Consider the following 24,290-nt stretch of genomic DNA (forward strand, 5'->3'; position numbering starts at 1 on the left):
ATTTTACAAATGAACTCATTGCAATAAAATTCGAAATAAATTGAAATTTCTACAGTAACAATATATACATGAATATAGCTTACTGGAAAACTTTCATAGATTTTTATATTAATTTGCTATTAATTTCTGATTTAATAACAATGAGACCAGATTGTAAAAATTACAAAGAAACCCTTAGAAATATAAATCTAAATCCATTAAAATTTTTAAAATAACAAGGCATGAATCAATATAGTACACTGTGAAAATTTCATGAATTTTAGATACGATTTACTGTCAATTTCAGATTTTTAAAGATTCAGACTAGATTATGAATTTACCCAGCATCCCCTAGGAAAAAATTCCAAATCAATTGAAACTTTTACAGTAACATAGTATTTGTAATATAAGACTACTGTAAAATTTTTGAAAATTTTAATCATGATTTGATATTAATAAAAAACCTCACAAAATCTAGTTGTTTCAAAAGAAAATATCAAACGATATACCAAATAGAATCCTAAAATCATTAAAAATTCATGGCCGAATATATCAGCGTCATATTATTTTACTATGAAATTTCATTAATTTTAGAACTTATTTGGTATATTTTCCATTTTTCTTCTTCAAAAAGATGTCTTTTAAGAGTTTTCTATTTTTTAAACATGATTTTTGAGAGAAAATTATGACTTTGAAAGATGTCCTTTAACCTTGTTCTGATATGATGAACACAAGAAAATTATAATATTCCAAGAAATAGATCATCCTAAGATAGCTGTTTTTTTCAATTTCTTAATATCCCGGTCATTAATTCAAATTAAATTTCAATCTTCATCCAAATTCTGGAAATCCTTAGATCCAACGTCTGATCCAATCCGATAGTTCTTTTAGTCCCATTAAATAGATCATTGTATTAAATATTGAGACGAATCGGACTTCAAAACACTCATGTAAACCCGATTTTAAGCCAACCCTTATATTATTAAATTAAATAAGCATAAATACTAAAACCATGCAAAAATACCTTAAAAAAAATACGGAATAATTCTAGAAAAATCTCAGAAGAATGAACCTACCTTTGGTGGCGATCCGAGCCAAATCCGAAAGCACGAGAGTCCGAGGATGATGATTTGAGGCCGAAATTCCGAGATTGAATCCGAAAGCGTTCGCCGGTATAGAATCTAGCGTTGTCCAATACTTTTTTTTTATTCACCACCGTGGATAGAGCCACAACTCAAATCTTTTAAAGGAAAACTTGGCCAGAAAGATCTCGCTCCAAAATGGTTTCGGCCACTAGATTTTTAGGCGCAGGAAGATTTGAAAGAAGAAGAGTCTTCGGTCCCAAGAGCCTGGATCTAAGGAGACTCGACCACTATAGGAGGTTTGGCCCTAAAAATTGATAAGGGATGATTAATCCGTTGTTTTGGGTGAACAACAGAGTGTACGGCTACTTCTGAGAGAAAGACGATATGAAAAGTGAGAATGTAGTTGCCAAGAGTGAATGAGGGAAGTCTATTGAGAGATGGGAAGATAGATGACCGTTCAAAAAAGTGTGTGAGAGCTAAGATCTTGCTTTTTTATTCCATGAGATGTATATGAGAGAAGAGAGATGGCTGCAATAGCAAAGAGAAAAGCAAATCTTTTTTCTAAATAGATGAGAGAGGATGTGACAGTAGCAATGATGGATGAGATGAGGGATGGGAGGAGATATAATGGGAGATGATAGAGGGTTAACACAAAACAGGAGATGGGAGAGGTTCTACACCATTCCCTTGTGAAAGGAAGAGAGAGAGATAGAGAGTGGGCTGTTGAGAGAGATATATGAGAGACGAGAACTGTTGAGAGAGATATATGAGAGATGAGAGTGAGAGTGGGCTGTTGAGAGAGAAATGTGAGAGATGAGAGTGAGAGTGGGCTGCAGAGAAGGAGAGATTGAGAGAGGGCTGTAGAGAGGGATGTAAGATGAGAGAGTGAAGATGAGAAGGTCGGCTATCCCAAGAGAGGAGAGATAAGCGCTGTTGAGAGAAGAAAAAAATGAGAAGGCCGGCTGTTCCAACAGAGAAAAGATGAGAGGGCTGTGAGATGAGAGAGTGAGAGAGATAGATAGAGAGGGTTGTAGAGAGGGTGAGATTGAGAGAGAACCGAGTGAGAGAGAAACGAGGGCTTGAGAGAAAAATATGAGAGCTTGAGAGAAAAACCGAGATGGGAGAGAGAGATACCAGAGCTTGAGAGCTTGTGGAGATGGAGAGAGCTGTCGAGAGAAACAGAATTGCCTCCTAAAAAAACCAAACGTTCCAACCCCTCCTTCCACTACTGTCCCTTATTTTATATATTTTTTTCATTTCTATTTTCTTTTCACTTCTCTGAAGGCAACAGCTATTCCATTTAGCAACTTTCCCAAACCCTCTTGAACAGCTCTCCTCTAAAGGTTTCCTTTTTCTTTTCTTTTTATGAGGGCTTGTCTTTTTTATGGAGGTCAAAAAGAGAAGTTTCCGATTTCACCACTTTCCTTAAATCTTGTTGGAGAGAAAAAAAACGATTGCTATCATTCCAATTGGTAGCATTCTAAAAATTTCCCCAAGTGCGAGTCACCGACTACTCCTTTTATAGAGAGAGAGACTAGGCATTTTGAATCTCAAAAAAAGAAAGATATTTGCCTTTTTTAGATAGGAATACAATATTGCATGCTTTGTAGCCTTTTTTGGATAGGAATATAATATTGCATGCTTTCTTGCCTTTTCAGGGGAGCACATCACGTGAATGCACATAGTGCATGGGTTTGGGTTATTCGGCTATCCAGCTAAATGGGGGTGGAAATGAGAGCCATGAAGTGATCCTCACCGTCCAATTGATTGGCTACCATGCAAATACACTAAAATGATCTCGACCATCAATTTTATGATCCACTATGTGAGTAGGTGACGCCCCAAAACCATTTTCATAGGATGATCTAAATCATTCATTTGACGGGCAATAATTATGTGCCAAAAAAGTTAGTTACATATGGTGATCCGAATTGCCTACTTGGTGGGGCCACAATTCAAGTTGGTTGCGTTCCAAAAAATGATCTCCATTGACTAATCCGAGCCTTCCAATTAATTGCACCTAGCAACCCACCTCCATAAGATAAACCGAATTATCTATTTGATGTGCCACAACACAATACATTGTGCTCCAAGAGTCTTCTCCACGGGATGATCTAAACCGTTCATTAGGTGGACCACTTCACACAAACGGATTGCGTCCCATAAGCTATTTTTGCGGGCTGATCCGAGCCGTTCAATTACTAAGCCATGGCACAAATTGGGCTTCGAAGTTATTTAGCAGCGCACTCCCCTAACCCTTTCTATAAGATGACCCTAACTGTTCGTTTAATGGGCCATGTCATGAATTGGCGCACTCTCAGAATTATTTCTATGAGATGATCCAGACGGTCCACTTGATAGGCTACATGTAAATGGGCCGAGCCCCCTGGATCATTTTTCATAGGATGATTCGAACAGTCCAAATGATGGGATGCAATGTGAATTAGTTGTGCACCCCTAAATCATTCTACTGGATGACCCTGAATCGTTCCATTGATGGGCCGCCACCTTAAATTTTAATTTTTCACAATAATGAGCCCATGCCAGATCAAGCAAAATACACTATGTCCACCATGGACATTGGTTTCGCTTATTGGATCCAAATATAATCAAAACTCATACATTTCATTAAAAACAATGCAGGGCGCACCTGCTTGATCCCATTACATCCGAAACGTTCAATGCGGGCCCACCCAATGAGTCCAAATTCTCTCTTGTTCAGATTCTTGTAAATAACCCTGAAAATCCAAGGGTGGTCCCGAAATGGCAACTATGAGGAGTGAAAATTATTAGGTAGCTAGCAAGTTTTAACCTTTTGAAAAATCAAACCTAATTTTGGAAATTAAGAGATCAACAATGAAATTCAAGCACACAAGTTAAATCTAAAGGTGCAATGCAAATAAAGAGCAAGAGTTTAAGAGAGAGTGCACCAGAGATTTAAAGTGGTTCGGTCCTCAAAACGCGAGGCCTACTCCACTCCACTAACCAAACCCGTTGATGGCTTCACTATGTGATCTTCTTAACTTCGGCGAAGATCAATGCCGATTACAATTCCGACCGCCTTTAACCTTGGTGGCAATCTTCACCACGGAGAGTGGGCTACGCTTCTCCGAACACTCGCCCAATACACGTTTCTTGAATAAGAAAGAAAGAAACAAAAATCCCTCACAAGGGTTTACAACTTTGTAGAAGATGTACAAATTGAGCATAATGATCCAAATCCTAATCTTAGAGGATGAGAGGCATAAACAAGCTTTGATCACTCTTAGGATGTTCAAGTATGTTTTTAGAGTGTTAGGATTGATTGTTGGGGTGTTTGGAATGCCCATATTTATAGAAATACCCAAATATGACCGTTCAGTGGCATTGTGGTAATTCCAGCAAAATTCCCAACGGCTATAAATCTGGCCGTTATAGTGATCTCGAAGTTCCGAGAAAAAATCTCGGAGTTCCGGGAATACAAACAGAAATTGAAAAAAGGCTACTGGACCATTTCTCGGAGCTCTGAGGAATGTCTCGGTTTTCCGAGCTCGGAGCTCCGAGAATTCTCTCGGAGTTCCGAGAAGCCTATGACAAGCAGATTTTCAATCTTTGTTTTTGGGCTTCCAACTCTACACTAAGTTGGGATTGTTATGAGGGTTCCAAAGTGTTGGAACGCCACAAGGACAATCTCTTATACATTTAGGGTGTGTGAGATTAACTTAATTATGCCTCTTAAAATCTAAATTAAGATTGGATCTTATACAATCTAAATTGACTTCGATCTTCAATGTGATTCTTCAAGTTTTCATTCGTCTTAGATCTCTGATGTCTTTGGCCTTCATAATGTGGTCCAATAAGATCTTCTTTGGCCTTAATCCAAGCAATGTTGTCTTAGCACCAATGTGATCTACAACTTAGACAATCAAACACATTAGTGATCATAAATCACTTGCGTATTGGAATCATCAAAATAAGATGGGAATGCCAAGGTGGAAACCATTGGGCTTACAAACCCTCTTCAACACTTGGCGGGAAAATGCAAGACATGGCGAAAATGACCGAAAAGATTTAAAAATGTAAGAGAAGGATGCGGTAAGGAGAGACACTAGAAAACCGATAGAAAAAACACTAACTTCTTTGTTGATTAAAGCGGAGCAAAATGGGGGTGTCTACAGGTCCTTTTGGTGAGCAATATCAAACAGGATCATTTGATATCCCCTGAAAATACCCAAAATGCCCCTGACACATAAAATTTCCAAATCAAGCGAAACTCCTGAAAAACTCTAAATTTAGCAGGCTTTCCAAAATTCATGAAATGATCTAAGATTCCTTAGACACACCCTAGAGGTCAAATGAAACATATTGGGAATGACCAAATTACTTCTGAGGTACAAAATTTGGTGAAACTAGGAAAAACCCTGAGAAATTCCAAAAATAGCCAAAATTCAAGAAACGACCTGGGATTTCTCAGACACGGTCCAATGATCAAATGAATCACACAGGAAAAGACCAAAATACCCCTGGAGTGCAAGAATAAGGGAAACCCAGAGAAATCTAAATTTACCAGGTCTTCCAAAACTTATGAAATTACTCATGATTTCTCAACCACAACTCGGGGGTCAAACGGGACACATCGGGAATGACCAAAATTCCCCTGTAATGCAAAAATGGGCAAAAATGAGGGAAACCCTGAAAATTATAAAAATAGCAGATTTTTTCACTTGCTTCGAAACTTGAACTTTCATCTTCCATATATCATTGGAACACCCTAGAAACCTTTTGGATTGCGAATCAACTTCCAAACACTTAAAATGAGAGGAACTCTACCCTATAATGCATGAATGCCTAATCTATTGCGGAATATGGACTCGAAACTTGACAAACTACCGAATCTTTTTACTTTTTAAAGTGTAGCAAAATGGGGGTGTCTACAGATGCCTCTCTTTGGTAGAGATGACATAGTCATTGCATACCAAAGTAAAAGTGACAAAGCCATTTTGCGTAGCTTAAATTAATAAAAGATTCACTACACAAAATGCAACATAAATGCTTCCTAATGCAAGACCTTAGACGAAGCCCTACAATTTTGAGAAATTGGATTATTCGGATGAAATTCTTTGTCATAGAGGCACTAAGCTTTTTCTCTATGGCAGAAGAAAGAATCTTTTTGGTTTAGAAGCTCCTGCGGTTTACTCTAAACCAAAAGGAAGAAGAATATCTCGATTTAGATGCACTTTCGCTCTTTCTCTGAAAAGAGGAGAAATTGAAGATGGAATTTCGATCCAGAGGCACTTTCGCTTTTTATCTGAAAGGAAAAGGAATTTTCAATCTAAAGGCACTTTCGCTTTTCTCTGAAAAGAAGGAAAAATGAATTTTCAATCCAGAGGCACCTTCGCTTTTTCTCTGAAAAGAAGGAAAAAGTGATTTTCAATCCAGAGGCACCTTCGTTTTTTCTCTGAAAAGAGGGGAAAATGAATTTTCAATCCAGAGGCACCTTCTTTTTTTTCTCTGAAGGGAAGGGAAAAGGGATTTTCAATCCAGAGGCACCTTCGTTTTTCCTCTGAAAAGAAGGGAAAAGGGATTTTCAATCCAGGGGCACCTTCGCTTTTTCTCTGAAAAGAAAGGAAAAAGAATTTTTAATCTAGAGGCACCTTCGCTTTCTTTTTTATTTTTTTTAAAAGAAAGGAGAGAGAATTTTCAATCCAGATGCACATTCGTTTTTTCTCTGAAAAGAAAGGATAGAGAATTTTCAATCCCGAGGCACCTTCGCTTTTTCTTTGAAAAGAAAGGATTTTCGATCGAGATGCACTTTCGCTTTTTCTCTAAAAAGAAAGGAAAATGAATTTTCGATCCAGAAGCACTTTCGCTTTTTCTCTGAAAAGAAAATGGAAGATAGATTTTCTATCGAGAGGCACTTTCGCTTTTTCTCTGAAAAGAGAAGGAGGTTGAATTTCGATCCAGAGGCACTTTTGCTTTTTCTCTGAAAAGAAAAGGAAGATAGATTTTCGATCCAGAGGCACTTTTGCTTTTTCTCTGAAAAGAAAATGATTATGAATTTCGATCCAGAGGCACTTTCGCTTTTTCTCTGAAAAGAAAATGAAGATGAATTTTGATCTAGAGGCACTTTCACTTTTTCTCTGAAAAGAAAAGGAAGATGGATTTTCGATCCAGAGGCACTTTCGCTTTTTCTTTGAAAAGAAAAGGAAGATAGATTTTCGATCCAGAGGCACTTTCGCTTTTTCTCTGAAAAGAAAAGCAGGTTGAATTTCGATCGAGATGTACTTTCGCTTTTTCTCTGAAAAGAAAATGAGGATGAATTTCGATCTAAAGGCACTTTCGCTTTTTCTCTGAAAAGAAAAGGAAGATGAATTTTTTATCCAGAAGCACTTTCGTTTTTTCTCTGAAAAGAAAAGGAAGATAGATTTTCGATCCAGAGGCACCTTCGCTTTTTCTTTGAAAAGAAAGAAAAAAGGATTTTCAATCCAGAGGCACTTTCGCTTTTTCTCACAAAAGAAAAGGAAGATGGATTTTGAAATTTAATCTAAACTTGATTTGATGACCTGAAATGAACTTGAATTTGGAAATTTGAAATGGACTTGAGTTGATGATTTGAAATGAACTTAAATTTGGAGATTTGAGCATGAACTTGAATTTGATAAATTTGGAAATTGATGAACTTTAGATGTGTGAAACCGGATTCGAGGACAATAGATATTGTGCAAGACCAAAATTCAAACGAATGACGAGACAACGCATATCAGGAGCAAACTGCAACGGCTATTGACATTTATCCCTAGAGAAGAAACGATGAAACATGACTTCATGAGAATTGCTGAGAATGCTTTGAGGAAGCTTTAAAGAAGAGGTTACTGCCTAAAGACCATTGGTCTTCATTGCTGGAGATTCTTGGTATTCATAATTGAAACCCTGATCTAAATACTTGAACTGGTAATCTAGAACAATGGCTCTCTTGGATACTGAAATTGGAAGGTGAGATTTTTTTCTGACAGGTATTTTGACAAACATTTCTCTACGGTAATGGTATGCAATACGTTGGAAAGAAATTCAAAATTTTAATGTTTCATGTTGCTGAGGAATCGGTCCAACCATCGTCACGTATGAGACTTTCCCAAGCTTATGGTGCCTTTCTGGGACATGGTCTTCTTATGGAAACTGTGCCTTCTGACGTTCTGCTTCTAAATTCTTTCTGAAGTGGCTTGCTTAAACCGAATATTTCATATGACGACTCCTGAAGTTCTTCCATCAAGATTTGTATGGGTCAAGTACAGTTGCAGATAAGCTGACGCCTTATCTCTTTCACCAAGGCTAAACGGACACACAGTGATGCTTCTAACTTAGTTAGCATTTTATTTGGTAAGTCTGGCCTTTCAATGAGTAGTATTGTAATTGACAAACAAAGGACTTCCTCTTTAAAACAGTAATACTTCAAGGATTTGATTAACATTCCTTGGATTGCTTGGTTTCATGCCCATAGTTTTGAGGATTTAGAGTGTGCCTGCTTGAACTTCTTGAGTCCTTGATCTTGATATTGGGTATATCCTTCTTAGATATTTTCTCTTACCTTGACCAAGTCGCCTTTTTCAGGTTTTCAACTTAGCGGACAGTTTGACCTTAACTTTTGCCTAAGCTGCCATTTCAGATTTTCAACTTAGCAGGGGAATGATCTTAAATTTTGCCTAGACTGCCCTTTCAGGTTTTTAGTCTAGCAGATTTTCAAACTCTGTTCTTTTCTTTATTTTTATTTTCTTTTTTGCATTGTGACCTAAATCCTTGATTCTGAACACCGGAAGGACTTTATAGGTAGGATGGGCTTTTTCAAAGAAAACGCTTATGGCTTTGTAAAAATTTCGACTGAACCTGTAAATAGGTTGCCTATGTATCCCAGTATAGGAATCAGGTCGTGCGTAGTTCATGGCAGATGCCCCTAGTTTGAAGGTAAACTGATTTTTCTTTTCTTTTTTCTTCTTTTTTTCTTGATTGACTCTATTTTCTTTTCTTTTTTTTCGATTGACTTTTTTCTTTTGATTGATTGACTCTCTCTTTTCTTATTTTTTGGAACTATTGAATTTTTTTCTTTTGAAACGACCGAACTCGGTTTAACTGAGCTGCTTACGTACCCTAGTGTAGGGATCAGGTCTCGTGTAGTTCGAGGTTGATGCCCCTAATATAATGGGTTTTGAAAGAAAATAATATTCAGGCTCAAAGGGGTTTGCAAAAATGATTTTCTTTTTCACACTGGGTCTTGAACTTGGGATTTGTTAGGCCAAAGGAGGCCTTCCAATGTTCAGGTTTGTAATTGATTTAGGTTGATAAATTTTCTTTATTATTTTTTTTGTCACAGAGTTTGACGGCATTTCCAGGTAAGAGATAGTGGGTCTTCTTCTTTCAATATTCTGATATGCACTTTTAACTTTGATGGAGCGAAACTTATTTTTTAACATCCTCCATTTATGAATCGTAATTTTTGATATTTGACGATCGTTTTTCAATATTTGCTCTTGAACTCTTATCTTGAATTTGTTGATTTCATATTATGAATTTGGGAACCAAGGTCATTGACTGGAGATATGAAAGTTGTTTCCAATCCATGCCCCTTGTATAGTATATGTCTCTCACTTTCTTCATTCTCTTTAGCTTTCTATCTGTGTCTTGCCCCTGGTATTGGTTATAGCGCTTCTAAATAATCCTCTTATCATCGAAATGAGTTTATTTCGCGCTCTTTTGGAGGGTAATGCATTTTCAATTAGCATTTACTGGATTAAAATTTTCATGCCAATGTTTAACATTTCAATTTCCTCTTTGAGAGGCTTGGCCCGGCCCTCTTCCTCTTGTTTGAACATATGCTGTCCATCAAGGGGAGTTTCGTCGGTATCTTTTTCCTCATTTGAGGAGAGAGTCTCATTTTTATTTATTAAGATCAGAAGCAATCACTGAAACATTATTGGGAAGCAAATTTCATTTAATAGAAAGACACTACAAATGATGACCTATCCTGAACATGCTCAGGATTCACAAATTTTGGACTTGAAAATAAATGCAGAAAAAGATGCACCCGGACTAGGCGTTGACTCTATAACCTTGTAAGACTAGATTTAATTTCTGAACTAACATATTGACCGACTCAACACAAAATAGTAAATGACTGAAACTTTAACTTTAAACGCTGCAAAGGTCTGTCTTTGGAGGCTTGGCAAAGGCGGCTCATGATGGTACTTTCAACCCCCTTTCACAACTGGACCTGTGCTTCTTTCAACCCTGGGTTGTCTTAAATATTGAGATTTGCCGGCGGCGGTATTGCATAAGTCGGCATAGGATTATTGATAACGTTCGGCCTCTGGATCACATACTTCAAGGCTATGCATCGATCAGTGACGTGGCCCGGGCCTTGATGGTAATCGCAGTGCTCATGTGCTCTCCAACTTCGGGGTAAAGGATTGGGAGGTGGTCTAATGGGAGGCAAAATGATGCGCCCTGAAGCTAAACAATCTTGTAGGATTTTAGAAGGTGGAACAGGTAGAGGATCAAAATCCTTCTTTGGTTGCTGCTGGGGTACGACCATGGGTTGATCATAATCCATGACTATAGGGTTCTGAGGTCTCGGCAGTTGAGGATTGGCACGAGAGACACTGCCAACCTCTTTGAGCTGTGCGGGTGCAGGCTTCTTAAAATCTCGGATATTAGGATTGCTTCGGTTATACACCCCTTGTGACATTGCTTCTTCAATTTGTGTGCCAGCAATAATGAGGTGCTCGAAGTCAGGATAATACTGGAGAGACATGTGATAATAGAGCTGAGGGGACAGATTTTTTAGTATCATCTGAACTTGCTCTTTCTCAGTAGGACGGTCAATCATCTGTGCTGCCAACCCCCTCCATCTTTTCACAAATGTCAAGAAAGACTCCCTTGAATCTTGTTTGGTCTTTTCCAAGTCTTTCTTAGTGATCTCTGCCCCGTCATCATACTTGAATTGCTTCACAAACTGTTCAAAAATGTCTTTCCATGTCCTATAGCGGGTCTTGTCCAATCCCAAAAACCACCTCTTAGCTACCTTAGTTAAAGAAACCGAGAAAAGCTGGGCCATTTGTTCAGGAGATAAGTTTTGAGGTTGGCACATGATAGTGAACATCTGGAGATGGGAAGTAGGGCACCCCGTGCCATCATACTTGTCAAAGTCTGGCATCTGAAAATTCTTCGGAAGTCGAATTTCCGGGAAGAGTGTGAGATCATTTAAGTTAAAGTCCCCTTGCTCTTGAATCTGCATATTATCAACCTTCTTAATTAGCTGTTCCAACTTCTCCATAACCGACTTATCAACTAGCAATGAGATCGAGTTGTAGTTCTCCTCACCATATTGTTCTTCATCAGTAACATCAATGGGCCTTGAGGAATGGGAATCACCATAGGCTTAGGATGAAGCTCTGACATGACAGGGTTCATGGGTTCCTTGCCCTTTGAAGGTGATGAACCAAACTTCTCGGCGAATTGGGCTTTAAGAAACTGACTATCTTCTTTGATTTCTTTCATTTGCTCGGGAGTGCAGCCATCATAACTTCAAGTTTATTGGTCTGAAGGTTCTCAACGAGTTCTACCGTGGGTGTAGATGGAGATGAAGGAGAAGCTTTTGACTTCCTGACCAGACGAGAGTCTACTCGAACCCAAGTTGCTTGAGGGTGATCAATGGTGAATGCTCCTGACATGGAAACAATAAGCACAAGGTATAAGATTGAGATTCAGCATGTATTTCTTCTCTATGATTAGAGATGATTGTGGCCTTTGCAAGCAATGGGATGACAGAATGAATCCTGAAATGAGTAAGGTATGACAATGAAGACATGATGAGTAAATGAGAATGCCCCTAGTCTAAGGACTACGGAAATGAACACTTGGGTATAAAGAAAGAAGGTTTGAATCATGCTCCTAGTACAAAGGAACATAATTCTAGACTAGGAATGCAAGAAGCTCAAACTCGGGTGTCATGGAATGGACTTTCTTGATTAGAATGAGACCAATGAGTTCTTCAAATACATCTTTAAGTATGAGAGACTGATGAACAGACAATTGAGAGGAAATGACAACCTTGACAATGATCCGAACAAAGACTGACGAGGTAATGGACCTATGAAATGGACTTTCTAAACCTCAAAATGATAAGATTAGGCAAGAAAAATTTAGAAGATGAAACCAATGAAAGCTATGGGATCAGAGGAATATGGAGATAGAATCACCGTTCTTGATAGATGGATCATAGGTGAAGAAGGATACAATCAAGATGAGATCGTACATGAGGGATAATCTAAGAAGATAACCTATAAGATCTTGAGAAAAGATGAGATTTATATCCTAATCTCTAAGGGAAAGCTTTTAATTTTCTTACACCTTATCTGGTGTTACCTGAAGGCATCCACCCTAATCCTAATCTAGCGGAGTGGAGAGAGGATCTCGACTCATGACTTTGTTTGTGTACCTAATACCGATCGTAAGCATTGGAAGATGGACTACATCAAGACACAAATGGGTAGGATATCCTAATCTAGGCTCACACACGTGATGCACGCGTGTTCGTACTATATGCATGTGTGGGGTAATCTAGGGGTAAGGCCAAGAGTTTCCTTAGCGTGAATCCATGCTCAATATACTGTACCAGTGTCCGGTGTATCAGTACGTGAACAAGAGATCCGTTTACGCACCATAAAGGTACTAGGCTAAGAGTGGAATGCTTCTCTATCACGGAAGCACCAGGTGATGAAACCCCAGTCAACAATGCTAGATAACACTCCGGGTTCCTAAAATAGGACGGTGTGCATGTGAGATGCAAGAGTTTAGATGCAAGTGTGTGAAATAAGTTTGCGCAATCTATGATGCCTTCAGATTTTTGTTAGATTAAAAATGCAGTATAGTGTGATAAGAAACTAAAGCATAACATACAAAACAATCTAGCAAAAAGCAACACAAGCATATAAGATAGAGTTTTTATGAGCCAATTAAACTAAATTCAAATGAGTTATCCTTTGAAATTTTAATGAAGTTAGGTGGTCCCCAGCAGAGTCGCCAGTCTGTGGGACCCGATCCCGAGAGAGGGGAGCGGCGCGTGACCCGCCTCTCTTGGTCTCTCGTACCCGCGCGAATGACGTGTGCCATTTTTTATTATTGATTTAATTCATCTTTTTCGTGAACTTGGGATCACTAAAGCAATCTGAATTTCACGCAAAAGAGAATGACAGAGTCGCCACCAAGATGAGAGATCTAGGACCCATAATTGACCAGAAATCTAGATTCGTTACCTGATTACGAGAATTGAAGGTATGGGGAGTTCCCACCACAAGCACCATTCTTGGCCGATAATCCGGTCTTCAATTCCAAAAGTTAACTCTCTTGAATTTTTTTAAATGGCTCATTTAACTGTATATTAATGTGCAAACTATATGACATGCATCCTAAGATCTATTTTCAATGCATTTCCTAATGTGTATCTTGATTTTCTTAATTCATTTGAATTCAATCTATGTGAAAGTTCTCCTAAAATTCTAATTTGGAAAAAAGTCCTAAGTGATTTAATCAATTTTAATTTAAGGTTTTAAATGATGAAAGAAAATAAAACTACCCTAAAAAACCCCACTGATTGTGTGTGGGGCCGACTCGTGATTGGTATGCCATCAAGCATCCAAGCTGCCTACGTACCCAAGCCTCACTGGGATCATAGTCGACGTAGTTCGGTGCCTGAACTAAATTACATGCCTAAGACATCTAAGACACCAATCTAGACTGGAAGGACTCTTTCAATAGTTTAAGAGAGATTATTTAGTTCAAGTTGAGTAGATTTTACTATCCTATGACTCGATCTAAGATGCTATATCACTACAACAAACTCATCAATCAGCAGCGGTCAGTTAGCAGCGGTTTTGAAAACCGCTACTGAATGTAGGTATTTAGGCGCGGTTGTTTAGCCGCCCGCTGGTATATCTCCGGAGAAAACAAGTAAAAAATCCCACTCGCGCCAAACTTTTCCCTCCAAGCTTTTCTCTCCCGCGCTACCCACTCCCTGGGTTTTCTCTCCCGCTCCCTCGTTTCCCTCTTTTCCATCCTCGTCTGCGATTGACGATCGAGGAGACGTGAAACCCTAATCTCCCGTGTCTTTTGCTCCCTCTTTTCCATCCTCGTCTACGATTGGCGAAGGAGACGTGAAACCCTAATCTTCTGTGACATTTAGAAGCCCAAATATGCCCGTGAAACTCTAATCTCCACTACAGATTGATGAAGGAGATGAAACTGAGGACGAGAGAAGCTTCCATTGCTCTGATTTTTTAGGGTTTGACCATTCTTTTTCCCTTATTTTCTAGGGTTTCGACCATCCCTTTTGAAAATCCAAGGGTGGTCCCGAGTAGGGCAAGTACATTCCTGTCTCTATTTCTATTTCATCCACTGAATCTGCTTTAAAATCTTATAATCTTAATAATAAGAATCAAGACTCCCCCTCTGACGATGATGCCGACGACACTCCCCCTGAAATCAGATACATGATCCAACAGGAGGAGAGTCGCCGAGCAAAGCCACTCGAAGAGGAGATTGAGACCGTGAATATTGGTGACGAAACCTTAACTCGGGAGATTCGGATTGGCAAAACTTTATCTCCTAAGGAGCATGAGGAATTGATCACCCTACTTAAAGAGTTCAAGGAAGTTTTTGCTTGATCATATGATGACATGCCAGGATTAAGTGAAAAATTGTTCAGCATCGCTTACCCTTAATCCCTGGTGCTAAACCAAAGAAGCAAAAACTCCGAAAACTCAAAACGGAGTGGGAATTGAAAGTGTATGAAGAAGTAAAGAAGCTGTTAGAAGTAAAATTTATTCAAGTGATTAAATATCCCGAGTGGCTTGCAAATATTGTACCGGTGCCCAAAAAGGACAGGAAAATTCGAATGTGTGTCGATTTTCGAGACCTGAACAAGGCAAGTCCTAAGGATGACTTTTCTTTGCCAAACATTGATCTCCTGGTGGATAATACAGCTGGACATGCTCTTTTATCCTTTATGGATGGGTTCTCAGGCTACAATCAGATTAAGATGGCACCTGAGGATATGATGAAAACAGTGTTCATTACTCAATGGGGTACTTACTGCTATAGAGTGATGTCGTTTGGTCTGAAAAATACTGGTGCTACATATCAGAGGGCTGCTACAACTCTTTTACACGATATGATCCATAAAGAGGTCGAAGTTTATGTAGATGACATGATTGTAAAGGGGAAAACTTGACCTGAGCACGATGTTGCCTTAAGAAAGTTCTTTGAGCGGACCAGAAAGTATCAGCTTCGCTTAAACCCGAGTAAATGTGTATTTGGCATCACATCAGGAAAACTCTTAAGGTTTATAGTCAGCGAAAGAGGAATTAAAGTGGACCCACAAAAGATCAAGGCAATCCAAGAGATGGAGCCACCTAAAACGAAAAGCAGATCCGAGGTTTCCTTGGAAAAGTTCAGTATCTGAGATGGTTCATAGCACATCTGACAATGACATGTGAACCCATTTTCAAGCTTTTGAAGAAGAATTCCTCGACGAAATGGAATGAAGAGTGTCATGAGGCCTTTGAGAAAGTTTAGCAGTGCTTATCTTTACCTCCTGTTCAATCACCTGTCATTCTAGGCCAGCCATTGCTGTTGCACTTGTCGATTACGGATACAGCAATGGGTTGCATGCTTGCTCAGCAAGATCCAGAAACTAAAAGGGAGAGGCCTATCTACTATATTAGTAAGAAGATGCTAGAGTATGAATTAAAGTACACTGTTTTGGAGAAGACTTGTCTAGCATTAGTTTGGGCAACCCAAAGGCTTAGACATTATTTGATGTCAAACAAGGTTCTTTTGCTATCACGGATGGATCCGTTAAAGTACTTGTTTGAGAAACCCGCCCTTATAGGAAGAACTATAAGGTGATTGTTATTGTTATCCGAGTTTGACATCACTTACGTCACTCAGAAATCTATTAAAGGGCGAGTCATTGCTGAGCAGTTGGCTGATGCTCCTATAGAAGAAAATACTTTCTTAAAGGCAAAATTTCCTAATAAAGAGATCATGGATATTGAAGAAGAGACTCAGAGTACCAAGTGGCTTAAGTTGCAGTTTGAGTGCACAAACAATATGGTCGAATATGAAGTTTGTATCGCCGGACTTGAGGCAGCCTTAGCTTTGTAAGTTCGAGACATTGATGTGTTTGAGGATTCCATCCTGATCATTTTCCAGATTCATGGGCAATGAAAAACTCGAGAAAATAGATTAATCCTTTTTTTTATCCCTTATAATACGTATTTGGAATCTCTGGTCAAGAAGTTCAGGAACATCACATTCACTCACTTGTCAAGGACCAGAAATCATTTTGAGGACGCTTTGGCTACTTTGGCCTCGATGTTAGATATTTCTGCAACAATGGAGGTTCAACCACTAGTTGTCAGACTACAGTGGGCCCCAGCTCACGTGAATGCCATCGAGATATCAGCTAGGTGTCCAGATGGGAAGCCTTGGTACACAGATATTAGAAACCTTATTTCAGGCAAGGGACATCCTCCAGAAGCTTCAAGCAAAGAGAGGAAGACTCTTCAGAAGTTAGCTGATAACTTCATCATTTGTGGTGAAGAGCTGTACAGAAGGTCATTTGATGGCATACAACTCTTTTGTGTTGATGAAGATAAAGCTGGAGAACTTATTGAACAGACCCATGAGGGAGTTTGTTGACCTCATATGAATGGGAAATTGTTAGCAAGAAAGATTTTGAGACTTGTATTCTATTGGCCTACAATGGAAGCAGATTGCTTTACTTACGTGAAGAAGTGCCACAAGTGCCAAGTTTATGCAAATCTTATCCATGTTCCTCCTTCGGAGTTGCACTCTCTGACTTCGCCGTGGCCGTTTTCAGTGTGGGGGACTGATATAATTGGAAAGATTAATCCAAGATCCTCAAGCGGACATGAGTACATTTTGGTAGGTATTGACTATTTTACAAAGTGGATCGAGGTTGCATCATATGCTTCAATAACTTCGAACACAGTTGCGAAGTTTATCCGTACAAACATTATTTGCAGATACGGAGTACCTCATGAGTTGATTTGTGTGAAGAGTTTAAGATAAAATATCACAAGTCATCTCCTTATAGACTTCAAACAAACGGGGATGTAGAGGCAGCAAACAAGAATATCAAAGTCATTATCAGTAAGATGACTGAGACTTATAAGGATTGGTCGAATAAACTTCCATATGCCTTATGGGCTTATCGGACATCAATCAGATCTTCAACAGGTGTGACTCCGTATTCTTTAGTGTACGGAATGGAAGCAGTTCTCCCTGTTGAGCTGAGAATCCCGTCTTTGAGAGTGTAGGCACCTCATTTTGATCGAACCCTTTTACACCGTATTTTGAGTAAAATCCTCCAAATCTTTGAATTAGTGTCCAAATTATCTTCCTAGAGTAGTTTAGGATCCCAAGTAAGTCCCTGCAAAATTTCATTGAAATGTGAGCTAATTTGCCTAGCGAACGAGCCGAGACAGTGTGTGTAGTGTAAATGCAGAAGGGGGGTGATTTATCCTGAAGAGGTCTTGGCAGGGGGCGAATAGGACACGACAAATTGTGCGCTTGTCATTTTTCCCGTGCAATCGCGCGCCCATCAATCTTGGTAGTGCCAATATCATCCCCAAAGATTCCTATAAATATCCACTTAAGCCTCATTTTTCACTAATTTAGGGTTTTCTAACCTAATTAGAGAGAGAGAGAGATAAAGAGCTTCCCTACCGAAACCCTAACCCTTCTATTCTCCATTTTTTTCGGTCATTCCCGTTGGAGCTCCGGCCAAATTCTGGTAGGTCCCTATGTCATTAGTTGGAATTTCTAATAATATGGCTATCTAGCTGAGCTTCCTCTCCATTAGTTGGAATTTGATAAGCGCGTGAACGGATCGTGTCCCATTTGGCCAAGCACGTCCTTTCCAGGATAAATTCGCCCCCCTCTCAGGATAAATTCCCCCCCTTCTGCATTGCACTACGCATACTATCTTGGCTCATTTGCTAGGTAAACATGCTCGGGTTTCGACGGAATTTTGCAGGGACGTTGGTGACACCCTAACCTAGTTTAGGGTACAATTTGGGGTCCTACATCACTGATTTGATGGGTTTTTGTACAAACATGGAGGTTTAGGGCACGATCAAAATGGGGTGTCTACAGATGCCCCTCTTTGGTAGAGCGTGCTTGTCTCGCGAATGTCAAAGCTGAACAGACAACACATTTTGACTGGCCCAAGATTTGTTGAGGAAGAAAGAATAAAGGAAAATGATTTTGCACAAATTGAAGTTTTGGAATGATCAGATACCTCAGGGGTCTCGATATGGAATGGATGTCTCAGGGGTCTTCAAATGGAATAGGTGCCTCAGGGGTCTTCAAATGGAATAAGTGCATCAGGGGTCTTCCAATGGGATGGGTGCCTCTTGGGTCTTGAAATGGGATACTCTGGTTGTTTGTTCAGGGCAGGTGCTCTCAAGGAGAATCTGGTTCTACGCTCGGGGCGGATGCTTTCAAGGAGAATTTGGTTTTACGCTCGGGGCGAATGCTCAAGAAAGATTTGCTTCTACGCTCGGGGCAAATACTCTCAGGGAGAATTTGGTTCTACGCTCAGGGCGAATGCTTTCAAGGAATAAACTTTGGTTCTACGCTCGGGGCAAATACTTTCAAGGAGAAATTTGGTTCTACGCTCGGGGCGAATGTTATTAAGGAGAATTTGGTTTTACGCTCGGGGCAAATGTTACTGTGGTACCCTGATCCCGCGAGAGGGGTGTGGGGCGCGAGCCGCCGCTCTCTCTCTCTTGGTCTCTCGTATCCACGCGATTGGCGTGTGCATTTAATTATTGATTTGAATTAATCTTTCCTGTGAACTTGGGATCACTAAGGCAATCCGAATTCCACACGAAAGAGACTGACAGAGTCGCCACCTAGATGTGGGATCTAGGACCCGTAATTAACCAGAAATCTAGACTCGCTACCTGGTTACGAGAATGGAAGGTATGGGGAGTTATCCGCCACATGCACCATTCCTGCCCGATAATCGGTCTTCGATTCCAAAAGCTAATTCTTTTAAATTTATTTTAAATGGCTCATTCAACTCTATGTTAATGTGCGAACTAAGTGACATGCATCCTATGATCTAATTTTAATGTGAATCCTAGATGTGTATCTTGATTTATTAATTTGTCTGGATTCATTCTAAGTGAAAGTTCTCCTAGAATTCTAATTTCATGGAAAATCCTAAGTGATTTGATTAAGCATTTACAAGAAAATTAATATACAAAACACCACAATTTGTTTGTGGTGCCGACTCGCGGGTGGTATGCCATCAGACATCCAAGCTGCCTACGTACCCAAGCCTCACTGGGATCAGAGTCGACGTAGTTCGGTGCACCTAAGCTAAGCTACTTATGCCTAACTCAACTAGGACACCGACCTAGACGGGATTGACTGTTTCAACAGTTTTAGGAGAAGTTATTTAATTCAAGTTGAGGATTTTATTATCTTAAGATTTCATCTAAGATGCTATATGATTCTCATCTAAATGCAAATGGTCCCTTAGACTAATGCAGGTTTGCCTACATCCTAGTTTACTAGGCTTGTCCTAGGGAAAGATTGGGTGACTAGTGTAACTAGACCTATGGCACGGTTGCTATACATAGCAAACGTCCGTGATGAGGCTGGACTCCTAACTCTAGGACTCCCTAAAACCTAAGACTCCCTAAAACTTAGGACACGACACGACACCGGTGTTCCTAAATTGGGCTCTAAGGGTCCTTACGACGGAAACCATAATCCAATGGTTCCGAGAGACACGAGATGAATCGAGATGATGAATAGTGTGAGGGAATGGGAAAGATAGAGAAAGGTGCGACTGAACTTGGGAGTGCCAAATTGCCTACGTACCCCGTGATGGGGATCAAGCCACACGTAGTTCCACTGGGGAGGTTGCTTGGATTTTGGAAAACAAGATTGGTATTTGGATCAGGAATCGGGTTTGTATTTGAGCATTGGACTTGAGATTCAGAAACATTGATTTAGCAATGAGATTTTGGAATTGGGAATTTGCATCAAAGAATTGAGCATACAGGAATCATCAAGGGTTTGAATTTTGGGAATTCAAAATGGGCGGGCTTATGAGATTCGGCCAAATGGATTCAAACATGCGACTCAGATTGTGTTGGGATATGACTTGGTTAGGCAAAAGGGAGGAAGTTCTATTAGGTGTAAAAGGGCATTAGTAGAATAGGGGAATGACTCGGTTGTGACATGGAAGGCCGCAACTTGGTCGAATGCGACTCGGTTGCATTGGGATGGGTTGATTAAGGAATTGGATTGAGTCAACTAAGGGGAGAGTCCAATTAGTTAAAGAGGTTGAGCATACTCGACTAGAGAGTTGGGTCAACTCGACTAGGGAGGTTGGCTAGAGTTGACTCAGTTGAGCTGGGTTGGGATCCCACTTGGTTGGATTGTATTGGGGCGTTTTGACTTAAGCTGCAGGTGGCCTGGCTGGGTTAGATTTAATGTAACCAAATTTATGGATAAATGGTGTGCCTCAGTGAGTGGACAAAGGTATGGCTTGGGTTGATGTGTGGCTATGGTTATAGGGTTTAAGGCTTATGGGTATGGGGTTTAGTGAGTCGGGTCTAAGTTAGGAGCAAACCCGAGACTAGCCATGGTCTAACCAGGAGGAAGCAGGGTACAAACCAGGGTGCGGACCAGGGTGCACCAGGGTGCGAACCAGCAGGGAACCAGGGTGCGAACCAGCAGGGGAACCAGGGTGCAACCAGCAGGGAACCTGGGTGCAACCAGCAGCGAACCTGGGTGCGAACCAGCAGGGAACCAGGGTGCGGACCAGCAGGGGAACCAGGGTGCAACCAGGAGGGAACCTGGGTGCAACCAGCAGCGAACCTGGGTGCAACCAGGGTCTAACCAGAGTGCGAACCAGCAGGGAACCAGGGTGCGAACCAATATCGAACCAGGGTGCGAACCAGTAGGGAACCAGGGTGCAACCAGCAGGGAACCAGGGTGCAACCAGTAGGGAACCAGGGTGCAACCAGCAGGGGAACCAGGGTGCGAATCAGTAGGGAACCAGGGTGCAACCAGCATCGAACCTGGGTGCAACCAGCAGCGAACCTGGGTGCAACCAGGGTCTAACCAGAGGCTAACCAGGGGGAAAACAGACCCTACATGCTTCCTAACATGGTTTTTCTTTTAAAGTAAAAGATATGCATGAAAACAGACCCTACATAGAATTGAAATAAATGCCTACCTCTTTGGAAACCCACTTTGTGTTTGATTTTTCTTTGATGGTAATTCCTTGAAGATGATTCCTTGCTTGATAATGACTGCTTTTGATATATATCACCCAACGTATAAAATCACCCGATCCGGCAAGGATGGCCGAACCCTTGAAGAGATGAGGGAGAGGGATGAATTTTCTAAGAGAGGGGTTCTTTTTCTTCTTTTTTTTTTATGGTGGGATGAGAGGGTATTTATAGGAGAATGGGATAGGAGGTTAGGTGAGGTTAGGTGAGGTTAGGTAAGGTTAGGTGAGGTTAGGTAAGGTTAGGTGAGGTTAGGTGAGGTTAGGTGAGGTTTGGTGAGGTTTGGATGGTTATGATGAGAGGAGAGGTTAGGTGAGGTTAGGTGAGGTTTGGATGGTTAGGATGAGAGGAGAGGTTAGGTGGTTTTGGATGGTTAGACCCAGGTCATGATCTGCCACTGATCTAACGATTTACGGAAATCGGGTCTCGGAATAGAATCAGGGTCCGGGCTATGAAGTGACCCTAGCTTATTTTGTCCCGATTGATGATCCGTAAAGTCAGATCAAGATATTAATGACCTAAAACATATAAATCAATGATAGAGGGGGTTCTCACATGGATTTAACACACTAATTTATTTGTCGATTAAAACAAAACAAAATGGGGTGTCTACAGATGCCCCTCTTTGGTAGAGATGACGTAGTCATTGAATACCAAAGTTAAAAATGACAGAACCATTTTGCGTAGCTTTAATCGACAAAGGACTCTCTAGACACAACGCACCTTAACATAATGCAAAACCTTAGATGAAACCCTAGAACTTGAATAATAAAAAAAAAAAAAAAACTCGATGCGGCGCCGTTCACAAACGGGCAATTAGAGAATGAGATATCATTTTCGAATGGATTCTGAAGGAAAAGGACAAAGATCGCTCTCAAACAGTTTTTAGAAGGAGATGAGACGCCGCTCACAAGCGGGTTCAACGAGGATAAGAAGCATTCCCAAATGGACTTGGATAATGAGGCACCGTTCACAAACGGCCTCAAGGAGGATAGAAAACCATTCACAAATGGACTCGAGAAAAGAGGCACCGTTCACAAACGGGCTCAAGGAGAAGACAAGACCATTCACAAATGGACTCGAGAAATGAGGCACCGTTCACAAACGGGCTCAAGGAGGACGATACCATTCACAAATGGATTCGAGAAAAGAGGCACCGTTCACAAACGGGCTCAAGGAGAAGACAAGACCATTCACAAATGGACTCGAGAAATGAGGCACCGTTCACAAACGGGCTCAAGGAGGACGATACCATTCACAAATGGATTCGAGAAAAGAGGCACCATTCACAAACGGGCTCAAGGATAAGACAAGACCATTCACAAATGGACTCGAGAAATGAGGCACCATTCACAAACAGGCTCAAGGAGAAGACGAGACCATTCACAAATGGACTCGAGAAATGAGGCACCGTTCACAAACGGGCTCAAGGAGAAGACGAGACCATTCACAAATGGATTCGAGAAATGAGGCATCGTTCACAAACGGGCTCAAGGAGAAGACAAGACCATTCACAAATGGATTCGAGAAATGAGGCACCGTTCACAAACGGGCTCAAGGAGAAGACAAGACCATTCACAAATGGACTCGAGAAATGAGGCACCGTTCACAAACGGGCTCAAAGAGGACACGAGACCATTCACAAATGGACTCAGAAAATGAGGCACCGTTCACAAACGGGCTCAAGGAGAAGATGAGACAATTCACAAATGGACTCAGAGAATGAGACACCTGTTCACAAACGGGTTCGAGGAGAAGACGAGACCATTCACAAATGGACTCGAGAAATGAGGCACCGTTCACAAACGGGCTCGAAGAATTTAGGGATTTTTTTATGAACTTGAATTTGACGTAGGAATGGATTTTTATTTTTATTTTTTAATTAAGGATTTGGATTTGATAAATTTTTTTATTTTTGGAAAATGAGGTACCGTCCGCAAACGGGCTCAAGGAGAAGATGAGACCATTCACAAATGGCCTCGAGAAAAGAGGCACCGTTCACAAACGGGCTCAAAGAGGACATGAGACCATTCACAAATGGACTCAGAGAATGAGAAACCTGTTCACAAACGGGTTCAAGGAGAAGACGAGACCATCCCCAAATGGCCTCGAGAAAAGAGGCACCGTTCACAAACGGGCTCAAAGAGGGCATGAGATTTTTCATGAACTTGAATTTGACGTAAGATTGGATTTGTTTGAATCGGGGATTGGTTTTGATGAATTTTTTATTTTTGGGAAATGAGGTACCGTCCGCAAACGGGCTCAAGGAGAAGACGAGACCATTCACAAACGGCCTCGAGAAATGAGGCACCTTTCACAGAAGGGCTCAAAGAGGACATGAGATTTTTCATGAACTTGAATTTGACGTAAGATTGGATTTGTTTGAATCGGGGATTGGATTTGATGAATTTTTATTTTTGGGAAATGAGGTACCGTCCGCAAACGGGCTCAAGGAGAAGACGAGACCATTCACAAATGGGCTCGAGAAATGAGGCACCGTTCACAAACGGGCTCGACGACACAAGATAGCTTTGATTGATGAATTCAACAATGAAAAATTTAGAGATTTTTATGAATTTGAATTTGACGTAGGATTGGATTTTTTGAATTGGGGATTGGATTTGATGAATTTTTGATTTTTTGAGAAATGAGGCACCGTCCACAAACGGGCTCAAGGAGGACATGAGACCATTCATAAATGAACTCAGAAAATGAGGCACCGTTCACAAATGGGCTCAAGGAGAAGACGAAACCATTCACAAATGGACTCGAGAGATGAGGCACCGTTCACAAACGGGCTCAAGGAGAAGACGAGGCCATTTGCAAATGGGCTCGAGAAAAGAGGTACCGTTCACAA

General features: G+C 40.6%; 1 protein-coding gene across 1 annotated transcript; it reads right to left on the reverse strand.

The window, feature by feature from the left end:
• Positions 1 to 10,013: 10,013 nt before the first annotated feature.
• Positions 10,014 to 23,705, reverse strand: LOC143855535 (uncharacterized). The gene is made up of 3 exons (XM_077365687.1): positions 21,379 to 23,705; positions 11,415 to 11,757; positions 10,014 to 11,322 (listed from the first exon to the last, which is right to left on the reverse strand). The coding sequence occupies exons 2-3, from the start codon at positions 11,589 to 11,591 to the stop codon at positions 10,333 to 10,335; spliced, it is 1,167 nt and encodes a 388-aa protein (XP_077221802.1). The 5' UTR covers positions 11,592 to 11,757; positions 21,379 to 23,705; the 3' UTR covers positions 10,014 to 10,332.
• Positions 23,706 to 24,290: the final 585 nt, after the last annotated feature.

Source organism: Tasmannia lanceolata, unplaced genomic scaffold (genome assembly GCF_043159265.1).
Source record: "Tasmannia lanceolata isolate RefF3 unplaced genomic scaffold, GAP_Taslan_0.1 ptg000021l, whole genome shotgun sequence".
In the NCBI taxonomy this organism is placed as follows: domain Eukaryota; kingdom Viridiplantae; phylum Streptophyta; class Magnoliopsida; order Canellales; family Winteraceae; genus Tasmannia; species Tasmannia lanceolata.